This window comes from Pezoporus occidentalis, unplaced genomic scaffold, assembly GCF_034315485.1.
Source record: "Pezoporus occidentalis ecotype Australia unplaced genomic scaffold, CSIRO_AGI_Poc_V1 ctg132, whole genome shotgun sequence".
Taxonomy (NCBI): Eukaryota; Metazoa; Chordata; class Aves; order Psittaciformes; family Psittacidae; genus Pezoporus; species Pezoporus occidentalis.
This window is the reverse complement of record NW_026913126.1, coordinates 627,777-641,676: the sequence shown is the minus strand read 5'-3', so window position 1 is coordinate 641,676 and position 13,900 is coordinate 627,777. Positions and strand designations below refer to the sequence as shown.

Sequence of the window (13,900 nt, the reverse complement as noted above, 5' to 3'; positions counted from 1 at the left end):
CTGCATTCAGCTCTGGGGCCCCCAACATAAGAAGGGCATGGACCTGTTCGACCAAGTCCAGAGGAGGCCATAAAGATAATCAGAGGGCTGGAGCACTTTTTCTATGAAGACAGGCTGAGAGAATTGGGGTTTTTCAGCCTGAAGAAAAGAAGGGTCAGGGGAGACTTTATAGCAGCCTTCCAGTACCTAAAGGGGCCTACAAGAAAGCTGGAGAGAAACTTTTTACAATGGCAGGTAGTGACATGACAAGGGGGAATGGCTTTAAGCTGAAAGAGGGTAAATTTAGATTAGATATACGGAAAAGCTTCATTTTAGTAAGATGCACAAAGCTGTGTTTCCAATGGGAAGTCATAAGAGCCACATCAAATACTCAAAATTAAATCAGACAAAGGACTGAAAGATACATTGTATTGATGGATTTTACACTGTTAGGAAAGTTGACTGGATGACCTTTTCCATTCTGAGTTCTATGATTTTGTAACTTCACAAGATACACTCCTCTCCTGCTTATAAAATAGGAAATGTCACAATTATTATCTATGTCATATGGAATTTTTATGGTATTTCTACAGGATAGACAATGGCAAGGGAACAATGACACACAAGTCAACACAATGCTAAGTGAAATGAGGCATCCATACTGCTCAGTCCAACACAGCTCAGGGATACTCTTGTTGGCTATCTTTATTTAATCAATCAAGTCAACCTTCCTGTAGGAAAACGGTAGTTAAAACACCAGTCTACCTACACCCAGGGCTTCAGTTTATTTTCATTCTTGTCAACATGCAAAGTTACAGAAAAAAAGAGATGTACAGAGTAATGCAGTACACGAAAGGTTCTCCTGTATTTCAGAGAAGTGACAATTTTCTTTCACAAGCTTATTTGGAAACCTGTTTGCAATCTAGGGCTGTGGAATGTAGCCCCGTGGAAGCTACAAATAACTGCATCCCAAAGGAAGAGAATGACTTAAGCACCAGTTGGTCAGCTTCAAATTTTCTGTGTTTTCTCCTCTTTACCATTAACACAGAAAAGATTAAAATCACACAAAAAGGAGCAGTTCTACAGAACACTCAAACATGCATTTACATACATGCTTAAATTCTACTTGAGGATATGCTTTGCTTAAGAACAGGCACCTTATCCATTCTATTTGTAAGTTTGTAAAGAGTATCTCACAGGAAATTAACAAATACAGAAAATGCCAGGCTTTTGTTGGCAAGAGGACCTTGTGATCACATTTGTAACAACCCCCTCCTCCCCGCCGTTCTGAACACAAATAGTGGCAGCAACTTCACCACCAAAGTACAAAAAGATGCTGATTTTTTTTTTTTATTTTTCATATAGTTACAGGAGCAGCCTTTAAAGCTGAGAAGAATAAACACTTTTTGATAGTCTATTTCATTGATCACTACAACAATTTTTCGGAATGTCTTGGTTCTTTTAATCTATTACTTTAGTTCAGTGATCATAAACTTGTCTTTTGTTTGTAATACAAAACCAGTTCTTCAGATTCCCTGTTCATGCTCTGTCTTTTCTTTGAATTAAATTTGTCAGAGGTCCATTGGCTCTGACTATTTACACCAGGACATTCATCTCTTATTGAGACAGAAGGGACACAACAACTATTATTTATTCATATCAAAGGAAGCAGTTTAATAAATATTGATCACCTGCAACCATGTCCCCGTGCAACAAGTAGTACTGATACTAATCAGCTACCGTTGCAGCTCTCTTCAGCTTATACACCGCACTGGATTAATATTTTTCAGTGTCTATATTTTTGACCCAAAATGCAATCTAAGTGTTGCTACATACCTTCAATATGAATTCTGTAACAGTTTTGTCCGGGAAAAAAAAAACACAGAGCGAGGGTATTGGAAGGGTGTAGAGTGGTGGAAGAGGGAAAGAGAGATGAGTTTTGCTTACATAAACATGCATCTACCTGAGTAAAGATTAAAAGCTTTTAATCCCTAGCATCCATCCAAACCTGCTAAAGGGTGGCTTTTCCTCAGTACCTGCTGTTATATCTTTCCCATTTTTAATGGAACAATTCACAGGAAGTTTGGGCGTAACAATGATTTTCTAGCCTCTGGTTGTGATTGTCAGCCTGAAGGAAGGGCACTTAGATTCCAGTCCTTACTTCAGCAAATGCTCATTTGAGCAAAGTGGAAAGATGCTGGCCAAAGAAAGTGACACCACCACTAAAGCATACTGGTTAGAACACGCTTTGGGAAGCCAAAGAAAGATGAATGAATTCCCTTACATAGGGAACTACTCTGACATGAGCAAGCCTACAGAAGTTACTGAAAGCAGCAACTCTGCTAAGCCAAACCTTATTTTTTGTTACTTTTCTCACAAAGAGACAATTACGAAATGCTCCATTTGAAATTAATAAGTCACTCAATTTGTCATGAAATACAACTTCTGTGCTTTCACTTTAATGAGAAAGGAAGAAAATATTTCATTTTAGTGTAATAGGACCATAACATTCATGTATTTATTGATATGACTGACACAGTAAAAAACCCATGTTCGTCCCCAGTGCCTATGATGAATAGACTCCTAAGTTTTTGTATAACCAGGCTGTTAAATTAGATCACATAAAAAGAAAGAGGAAAAATCTAGGTATTAAATTATTGTGGGGGCTGTCTCAGATTTTATATTAGGAAATAAAACTCCTGAGAAATGCCTGAGAGAGATTTTTCTTCCTTATATTTGCTTCCACGTAATCAATAGAAATTTTAGTAACAGCAGAGTCAAGTTAGTGTTCAAAGCTCCTTAAAAAATCTCATAACTCCTTGCACACTAGAGCCTGACTGGCAAAAGTAGCATGAGTTCATAAGCACTTTTCATGTAATTCAAATTAAGTTTAAAAAGGAATTTAAAAATAAAAGAGGTTTCAGACTGAATAAGGATCCTTTGCTATGAACGAAGGAATAAAAATGCTTTATGTATGTCATGTATATGCGTGTGATGTATTTTTAATGAATAATTTTCTTTCTTCTCTTTCCAAGGCCAGATCTTAAAATAAATGTTTATGTCCCTCCATTCAATTAAAAAACAGCTCCACATTGCCTTTCAGCAAATGCACAAACCCCTAAACTTTCATTCACATTTTTGTTCTTGCATTTGATATCAACTAAATATATCCACTCATGGTGCAGATATTGAAGCTTTCTCTATATACAAATACTGTTAACTACTAGGTACCTGTTTTTCTGTGAGGATCACACGTCCAAGGAGCTGATCCTCCAGTCCTTTCATAGTAACAGTAAAGTCAATCACAGTTGTTCTTGCACTAATTTCTGGAGTATAGGCAGGATTAGCCAGTTTTGTTGCCATATAAAGGGTAAACCCCTTCATCAGATCTACCTCCTTGTCACCCACTTTGACCTGAAAATAAAACATATTACTCAAATTTCAAAAAACTAAATTCAGAAAAACAGGTATTTTATGCAGTGAAAAGTAGATGATGTTTTCATTTACACTTTTTAAAATTTCTGCCTAAGGGGTAAAAAACCCCAACCCCTTAAGTCCACTACTCATCTTTCTGAAGTGTTGCAATGGTGTGAATCTCGGCATTATCCAGACTACCAGATAGCCAGCATCTGTTCTATCGGTATTTATTCTGTGTCCACAATTATCTTACCTTGTGTACTGAACCAGATTTTATGAAATTTTTTTCCAAGATGTTATCTAGAGCAGGGTCTAGTTCCTCTCCAACATCTTCTATTAACAATGGTCGGCCAAGAGACAGACAGTCTTCTACATGACTTCTGAAGAACTTATGGTTCATATATGTAACCTAGGAAGATTAGTTCACAATATAGAATGCATTTGCAAGCACACAGAAAACAGTGTAAAAATATACTGCAATTTTCAAAAATTATACTCATCCTGGGATAGCTACACAAATTATTACATTTTAAGGACAAACACCTGCCTCTGCTAAAATGAACGGAAGTTTTGCTTTAACTTTAACAGAATAGGAGGTCTCACTTCTTTGTTATCTTTATTTACTTAACCTATGTATAAAATCAGAGTCATTGACATAACATAGCTACACCACCTCCCTATCTGCCTGGCCTGTCTTTCCTAAAAAGCCTGAATATATGAGATACATTCTTCTCTCTGTTTCCTGTTGGTTACTCACACTAGTGTTTCTGGATCCAAATCTGGTAGGCAAAGTAACGTCTGATGTAGAGGAAACCATGTTATCTACTGTAAGACAGTAGATTTCATACTGTCACATTCACATGAATTCTTCTGTGAATACAACTCATGTTTAAGGAGAGCTTTTCATCATATTCTTAATAAAGGCATCCATTTTCACAAAATCTTTGAATATTATACATTATTTTTCTGTCTCTTCTCAGTCAATACTTCCCATTTCTAGCTGTGTTTCTACACCATTTTTTGAACACATTCAACTTATCAGAAACTGGATTTAGTGTGGATTGAATGTTGGGCTGTTCTTAACAGTGCTAGGAAATACAGATCTAGATCAAGGTCCAAAAGTTAAGTATTTAGTTAATAACATCACCATGATGTCATAAGCTCTCTGGATGTCACCATCCATCTCAGTTCCCTTTTCTTATCTATCACTCTCATTTAGAGTGAAGACAGTGTTCTTGGCATTCATGCGATAATCTACAGTTGTATGACAAGCTAACTCTTTAGTATCATGTTTGATCTGGCCTGAAAATGTATTAGATATTCAGATCTTTATCATAACCCCTCTTAATGATATTGTTGTAAAAAATTATGGAGGGTAGGCTGATTACAAGGGGAAAAATAAGTTTTGAATTAAATAGAGGATCCAGGTCCCAAATAGGATGCATTGTTAGATAGAAAGTGAGAAGGATGCATAAATTAAGCTATGAATATTTTTATCACAATAAAGCATATCACATTTAATCATCAAGATACAGCCTAAATTTGGGCTTCGTGCTTGATAGGCTTCAAAGACTACTAGATTTCCATTCTACCTCAGGACACCATTCTGCTTTCAATTCCTCCGTTTTCCTATTCCCTATTATCCTCTTAAAATGATTACCCTAAAAAGTAATTGCCATGCAGTACCAACTTCCTAGTACTGTCTGGTCTTAATTTTGTAAGTCATTTACTTCCCTCTAAGTTCCTCCTTTTCTATCACAAAAATTAAAAGATTCATCATAAAAATAGATACGGCATAACATAAAATTCCAATTTGCTCTTCAAAATGTCTGGGACATGACAAAGCAGTAAAAACTATTTCACCCTGAGAATGAAAGGTCACAGATTTTGCATCAGTCTTATTTTAATTTCTGCCTAATTATATACCATGAACTTCAGATTTAATTACATATGGTCAAAGTATGACAACAGAATAAATAGTTTGCATTGCTAACTATGATGTGACATGACACATACATAAAAAATATTAAATGAGCTATTTACCTGGAGTCCATTATTCTTCTCCTTATTTTTAATCCAGATCTTTCCTTGACCTTGTGGATCAATCAGCAGAGGATATCTAGATGCTTTTGTGACAATGATGCCATTCTGAATTGAAAGGTCATCGTTTGGAAGACCCTGGAGATTCCATTCACCCACTGTAGTATTGTCAACAAGCATACCAGTAAGGTTCAGGTCCTAACAGAAAATATGCAATTACAAATAGGTACCAGTTAGAGGAGCTATACTAAAATGCTTGATGGAAGGTTTTTCTTCTTATTCTGATCATAATGCATGATAGAATGCATTTGGTAGCTATCATTTCCTTTCTTTAAATTTCAGTGCCTAAATCATTGCTGTGCAATAATGAAAGTGAAGTCTGTTGAGGCTTTGATGTCTATCAAAGACAGTTAAAGAAATTCTGAAGCCAGTTCAATATCTAACGACAAGCTGATTTTGGTATTGGCAAACTCTTTTTTTGTCAGCTCAAAAGGAAGGGTCATCTTGGTCACAAGAGCTTCCTCCTGCTGTAAAGCTGTAAAGTACCCTCCAAGTATATTCCAATAAATATAGGATGGCTTGTTGGAGACTCAGACAAGAGACAGGAGATGTGCTACAGGTCAATAATCATGAACCATATAGAAAATTATTGCTGCCATGTTCAAAACTATTCCCAGCTCATATAATCTCATAGAGTTTGATTTGCACACACTGAGTAACCTGCTTTATTTTATTCACTGTGAACAGTGACTGGCCTCTCAATAATTATGTGCAGAAAACAGTTCTTAAAATCACAAACCAAACACTCCAAATTAGAAAATAGCCTAATAATTGTGTGAATTTAAACAGAACAAATTTGAAGAGGTTTTTTTATTTTCTCTGTATATTTTTCACTCAAGAATCCCTATGTATAAGCTACTTCTAAATTTGTGGTTTGTCTTTAAAAAGAAAGAAATGGACCACAAGTCCTGCAAAAATCACATAATTCAACATCTGAAGCCTAAAGCAAAATTTCAGATACTGCCAGACTTGTGATACAATCATGAGAGCTAGTAACACCAATGGCTGCAAGACTCAAAAGCTTTTTTGCTGCTTTGATTTTTTTACTGCTCTGATTATTGAAGAATCTGAACAAAGCTAAGCAAACCATTCTCAGAAGACAAAAGAGAGAGAAACTTTTAAGAATCCAATTTCCATTTGTAAAAAGGACAGTAAAGCATTTAATAGCCAAAATTTTCAGCAATTGGACTCTAAAACCATACTTAGCTCTTTAAGCAGAATAGTAGGGGCTAAACAGCTTTGAATTTTTTCTTACTGCAGCAGGAAGTATCAGTCACTCTGCAACTCTGAAACTTAGCTAATTTAAGTGCCTAACTACACAGATAGATAGCTAATTTTAAACAGCTCTCTTTAAACTGTTGTGCTGAAATGACTCATACACCCACAGCCAGTTAGTCTGTGACAAAGTAAGGCAGATGTCAAGCCTTTTGCTTGAACTGCAAAGCTGCTTGCTTTCCTGTGGTGTGAAGTATCACGAGAAGCCCATATGCTGCCTTTTGTGAGTACTTAATTCACCATAAAAAATTAAAACTCAGTTCCATAGACTATCATTGAAATCACAATCCTGTCTTTAATGGTAACTATCTAAACAGAGTGGTAATTATGTTTTGAAACTAGATAAGTTTGGCATTCTGTGTTTAATCTGTCCATATGAAAAAAAAAAAAGTAACAAAGAAACAATCAAAAAGTATTCCTCAAATTTTGAAGGATGCAGCTGGGTAGTAATGTGGTCTGAACATACTCACAGAAGCAGAATTTCAGTTCCTAATGTCTTGCTTTCTAAGGACATTATCCATCCTAGTTCTTATCCTTAAATGGTAAGAAACTTGACAAATATTCCCTAAGGTAAGTAGCTTTTAAGAACATTTTATACTCTGAATTTGAGATAAAGCCTCCCTGGGATGAATGTATGTAGGATAAATGTAGGATAACTCCCATAGCACACCGGTAAAGAATCTTTCCTGAGACTGCACTGCTACTAGTGCTTTATTAATAAATCCATCTTGGCTTTACAAATTACTTATCATCAGGAGCTTTCAAATCCCTTTGCTGGGCAAGTAAAAATCATTTATCTTTGTAAATAGTGTAAGTCGGGCTCGGCTGTGAGGTTCATGCTGTCAGGTCAAGGTTAATCACAATTACAAGAAGCGTTATGCACTATCTAATGTAAAACAAAAATAATAAAAATATACATAAGTAACTTCTATAATACGAACATCACAACAAATGTCCCATGGCAAAGAGGTCTCCCTAATATACATTCAAGTGTTAAAGCTCCCAGGAACCTGGAAAGAGGGTGCAGCAGGGATACTAAGCTACCTTCAGCTGTTTCACAATAGTGTAGCCACCGCTGTACACAAGTTGTTCACTTACTCCCAGTACTTTCCAGCAGCACCTGCTCTTTCAAAAGCTTTGACAGTTGAGGACAGGAGCCATTTGAGCTTAATGCCTCCACTCCTGTGCTGATATAAGAACTACAACCTTTACTGCTGGAGAAAATATACTTGGGTATTTACAAAACCAAGCAGAAGGCAACCTGGGCAGATTACTCAGAAAGACAGTTTTCATTATTATGGACTAAACCCTGCTTTCAGTATGAATATGTCTTCCAGGTGCAAGGAAGAGTATTGGACAGACCTCCTAAAAATCATGGAATAGCAATAAGGCTGCTGCTGGCCACAAAGAAAGATAATGCACCAAAACAGCTACCAGGTCCAGCACTCCTGGGGCAGATAATGGTAGAAAGAAAGAACAAGATTCCTGTAAAGGAAACTGCCCTGAATCTTAGTCCCAGCATGCAGGTTGTTCACTTTATTAAAGGTAGTATACGACGGGATGGAGCACGTGAGGAAAGGCTGAGAGAGCTGGGGTTGCTCAGCCTGGAGAAAAGAAAGCTCTAGGAAGACCTCATTGTGGCCTTTCAGTTCTTAAAATGGGCATGTAAGAGGGATGGGGAGAGACTTTTTAGCAGGGCTTGCTGTGATAAGCCGAGGGGTAATTTAAAAAAAAAGGAAAATGATTTTAAACTAAAAGAGGGGAGATTCAGGCTGCATGTGAGGAAAAAGTTCTTCACAATGAGGGTGGTAAAATACTGGCACAGTTTGTCCAGAGAGGTGGTGGATGCACCATCCCTGGATACATTCAAGGCCAGGCTGGATGTGGTTCTGAGCAGCTTCATCCAGTTGAAGATGTCCCTGCTGATTGCAGGGGGGTTAGACTAGATGACCTTTGAAGGTCCCTTCCAACCCAAACTATTCTGTGATTCTGTGTGTTCAGGGAACTGAAGCTGTATGATGGGACCCTAGCTCTGTTGCATTTTAGGCCACCTCTGCCTGCACAGACTTAATCCAACTGAGGAGAAGCTGTAATGTCAGACTCCCTGAGAACAGACTCAGTGGTGACAGACGTGAACAGATTTAAGAGCTTAGACTGGAGGAAGCTGAAGCGGCGTAAAACAAGCTTAGAAAATCCAGGTTTTGTTTAACTTAATAATTTCAACAAGGCACTTCAAATTAAACTGAATTAAATGCTGTAGGTACACAGGTATGACAGAGAAAGGGAGAAAGCAGATTTTTAGTGGCAGCACATGAGACTGTAGGTGGTAAAAGTGTAAAAAGGGCAAATCTTGTTGGGTCCCTGGAAGTTGATTGGGGCATAATTCCCACCCAACCCAGACTCCTCTCTACCTCTGCACCTCCTATGGGTCTAAACTGGGAGCTGCTGCTTCAAAGACTGCCTGGAAAACTATAGGGCCACAGCAATACCAGGTGTGGGCTGGCACTCTCTAGCACATAATCACAAGTTATTCCTTGTAAGGGGATAACTTAAGATGCTGACGGAGACAGTTACAACTGGTGTTTTCTTCAATATATGTATTTTCCACTTTCAGATGTGACTGGTTTGCTTGACTTCATGGCTGAAGTTATGGACACAACATGGTACTTGCAAAAAAGCATTAGCTATGGGGGAAAACACAGACTATGTGATAGAACCTCATATGATAAGGTAAATCTGTTCTAAGCTGGTAAATGCTTATATCATTTCCCATATTACACAATTTCCTCCCAGGACAGCTGACCTCAGACAGCATCTCTCTTAGACGTGCCAGAGCATTGGCTTATATACCAATCTTGCAATGCATGACAGTATAATGAGGATTTTAAAACATAGTGCTTCAGAAGCTCGGCTGTCAAATGTTCGTATTTTTTTCTTTATTAAAAATTTGATGGAATGTGACAGCCAATATATAATCTTCCAATTATATACTTTTCCAGAATGGAATGTTCTGCCTATCATTACTCTGCAAGGCAAAGAGTAAGGTCAGGACAGAGCATGAGCACTTACATTACTGTATGGAATCTTACTGTTGTCCATCTCTTTCTTCCACAATTGGAGCAGCAAATTCCTGTACTCCTGATTGAAAGGTCCAGAGTAAGAGAGAAATCCAGTAGCCAGAAGAACATTCCCCACTAAATTAATAATTTGATTGTGAAAGTTTTTGCTGCTTGCTGTCCAACGAAGCTGTATGTGGAAAATTATAAAGAAGTTAGGTTAAGCAGGCACAAAACTAACACAAAGAATTTATCTCTTTCTGGTAAATAATTGTCCTTCAAACCAGAAGTATTTTTTCTTTTAATTATTCTTTTCAGTAGTAGAAGTCTGCTTGGAAGAGCTGGCAACTACCTGAGGAAAAATTATCTTTGCTAACAAGCTAGACAAACAGGTAAGAAGTGCTTTAAAGGAAGAATGAAATGAAAGGGAGAGGATGACCAACAATCACATGAGGAAGTGGAGTTGGCAAACAAAACATGTGGGGCAATATAAATAGTAGGGACTTTGTAATCAATAAATAGGGCTAATGGAGGAATACCCCAAGCACATCCACATAAACAAAGAAGTGCCTACCAGACAGAACGTGGGAATAGCTTTCATACTGTTTCTGGGAAATTAGCACAGCTGGACACCTCTCTGAAGTACTTGTGCACTAATGTGCACAGCATGGAGAACAAACGAGTAATTAGAGGTCTGTGTGTGGCTGCAGAGTCATGATGTCATGGGGATCATGGGGACATGGTGGGAAAGCTTCCACAACTGGAGTGCTGCAACAGGTGTACACAGGCTTTTGAGGCAAGACAGGCTGGGAAGAGTAAGACTTTTTTTTTCATGTGATAGAGCAGCTGGAAAGCACAGAGTTCTGCATCTGAGACTCTGTAATAGACAACGAGCCAGTTGGGAACTTATTGGTTAGGATTAGGGGGCAGAGCAACACAGGTGATATTATGTGTGTCGCTATTACAGACAACATGACTAGCAAGAAGAAGATGAGGTCTTTCTCTGACAATGGGAAGAAACCTCTCATTCACAGGCACTGTTCTACATGGGGGACTAACCACCTTGATAGCATCTGAACAGACAGCACAGCAAGACACAAGCAATCCAGGAGATTTTAAGGAGTACACTGACAAAAAATTATTAACAGGTAACTGAGGATTAATGAGGGAGTGTGGTTTGCTGAACCTCAGACTTGCAAACAAGGAAGAACTAGTTGCTGATGCAAAGGTCAAGGGCAGCCTTGGCTGAGAGAATTGTGATTGTTTAGCCTTGAAAACAGACAGTGCAGGGGGAATTTTATCAATGTGTACAAATACCTGATGGGAGGGTGTAAAGCAGATGATGCCAGCCTCTTTTCAGTGGTACCCAGTGAAAGGACAAGGGGCAGTGGGCACAAATGGAAATACAAGAAATTCCAATTAAACACACATTAAAACTTTTTTACAGTGGGAGTGGTCAAGGACTGCAAGGAGGTTGTGGAGTGTCTGTCTTTGAAGATACTCTAAATGCAACTGGAGAATGCCCTGAGCAACCTGCTCTATTTGACCTTGCTTTGAACGGGGCAGGGGGGTTGGGTTAGATGAGCTCCACAGGTCCCTTCCAATCTCAATTATTGCATGATTCTATGATTTTCTGAATAATATTTTTGAGTATTACTTATTCCTTTCTCTCCAGATTCCTGTTCCCTGCCAATCACTCTGCATGCAGTCTTAGCCAGAACCTACATGTTTTAAATTTAGAAAACACACATTTAACCCAGTGTCAGTTTCACCCAAGGCTCCAAGTGCCACACAGTCTTTCAATTGTTTTTCTGAATTTTCAAAAGTAGAATGGAAATCCCACAATAAGGTGCTCTAAGTGCCTATTTTGGTGTTGCTATTAAATAGAGAAATTCAGTGAAAAACTATGATAAAACATCCAATATTTTTGACTGATATATTTTGAAGTACAGCTAAGAAAACAAATTCTGAAGTCCTGGCCTCACAGGACACAATGGTTGAAGTCAAAGATCTCATCGGTTTTTACTCTGTGTGAAATCAACCAAAGAATATCAAAGCAAATAATCAGATGAGAAAAAAAAAAAAAAACAAAAAAGGTAACCTGCTTCTTCTGGACACCTTTAGGCTGAAGCCAGAAAAATCTGCACATAAAAGGTAAATTTCAAGCTTAGTGCAGAAGAAAACAATTAATCAATAATTCTACAATAGGTTCCAGTAGAAATCTGAACTTCAAATATAATTCAGGAAATTAATCAAGCTTCTAATTCTTAATGCTTGTATACTTGGTGAGAAAGAGAGTAATCCTTACAGACATTTTAGGGCAGTTATTTAGGTTAAGCTTAATTTCTCTTACTAAAGCTAAAAGGAACTTGGCTCCTTGGCTTTAAATCTGAACTTTATCCCAATACAAGCCATATGGTATGACATAAATCTTCATATGCAAGAATTAAGTTAACACAAGAAACTGTTTTACTTTGTTAGATACATTAAGTTCAAGCAAAAAACATACACATAACTAAAATAAAGTGTCATATAATATAGAGATGTCACCATGCCTTGAATTTCTTTAGGACCACTAATGATCATCATGGAGTATTCTCAAAATTGAGAACCTGCTTTATGCTGCAAACCTATTCATATGTGCCAGTACCTTTTCTCCACCTAATCCCTCAATCAGAGCTGTGGCATTGTTCATTTTCTTTCTGCATGCTTCAGCATCATCAAGTAAGGCCTGCTTCTCTTTCATAGCATTATCATACATGGCTTGTACTTCATCCAGTTCCTTTTGCTTCTCATCCAGCTGAATTTGTGCATTATTCAGTTCCATTTGGGCAGCTGAAAGTCTTCCCTCTTGCAAGGCTAAATTTGCCTACAAACATTTAAAAGTAAAAAGTAGTTACTACCTATTATTTGGCAAGAGCAAATGACATTCATTTAATGGCACATATTGCAATGGATTAGGTACTTGTAAAAATAATATGTTTAGGATGACAGCAGTTTTTTTCCTTTTTTACTTTTTAACCTGAAATGAACACAGGCATAACACTAAAGATATTCAATGCAATCTTAAAATATTGTAGTATTTTCAGAATGATCTATTGATCACATAATGATAAATTATTTGAAATCACAATACACTTGAAATAGCTGTGTACCAGATATAAGAAGCAATCCATACAATGTTTTCTGTAATTTATTCTCAATGCAAAAGAAAATTAACATTGTCCTCATGGACAATAGTAAAGATAATGGCACCTACTCTTCTCCTCTATTTTCTCATTGATTTCTTCTACAATAAAAATACAACAAACACATTTTTTGCTCTTTTGGAAACTAAAACTCTAGAGATTTTTCTCACATTCCTATATAAACTTATGTGTTGCTAGTCATTTAAATGTGGCCTCTTAACTTGACTATTCCTAACAGGGGAAAAAAAGTATTCTGTGAATTCAGAGCATGTTTCCAAGTATATGTTTGCAAAGGATTAGAGACTGACAAAGTTCTTATGAAATTCACACTTGGAGATAAAGGTTGCTTCCATTTACTCTGAATATTTAAAACACTTGTTTAAATATCATGCATCTTATTTCTATTTTTTCTGCTTTCAGAGTTATGAGGATGGAAACCAAGACTCTGTAAAACCTGTTTTATTACAAATACAAAACTTGACAAGTTCTGAGTAGAGGATTTAGTGTTACTGTGTCCTGCACCAGGGTAGAGGTGGTGCCGTATGAAAGATATGCACAGTGCAGAGCTCCTTCTGGATCTTAATAAGAGAGACCTTGACAACAAACAGCTTAAGATAACTGTTTTTAAAAGATCCATAATAAGAAAAGGAACATTGAGAATGGGTAAATCTTACATCCCTTCAGATGCTGGGCACCCCACATTCATGTAGCATCAGACAGAGCCTGGATAGAACTTCCTAAGGCATGCTGTGCAGGGTGGATCCTGCCCATGGAGAGAAAATTCTGTCTTTTGGTCATTTAAGCTATTATAAACACCTCTTATTTTTCTGTCTTATGAAAGCAGTACCTTATTAAGACATCTGCTGTCAGGCCTTTCTTACTGAG

The 13,900-nt window shown here is 37.4% G+C and overlaps 1 protein-coding gene across 1 annotated transcript in view; it reads right to left on the bottom strand.

Annotated features, from left to right (window-relative positions):
* Window positions 1–13,900, bottom strand: part of LOC134158723 (dynein axonemal heavy chain 5-like) — a 160,149-nt gene that overhangs the window by 47,876 nt on the left and 98,373 nt on the right. The window contains exons 61-65 of the mRNA XM_062608958.1: window positions 12,478–12,696; window positions 9,841–10,017; window positions 5,440–5,634; window positions 3,650–3,805; window positions 3,211–3,393 (exon numbers count right to left, since the gene is read on the bottom strand). Coding sequence (XP_062464942.1) covers window positions 3,211–3,393; window positions 3,650–3,805; window positions 5,440–5,634; window positions 9,841–10,017; window positions 12,478–12,696 — 930 coding nt within the window. The remainder of the gene's footprint in view (window positions 1–3,210; window positions 3,394–3,649; window positions 3,806–5,439; window positions 5,635–9,840; window positions 10,018–12,477; window positions 12,697–13,900) is intronic.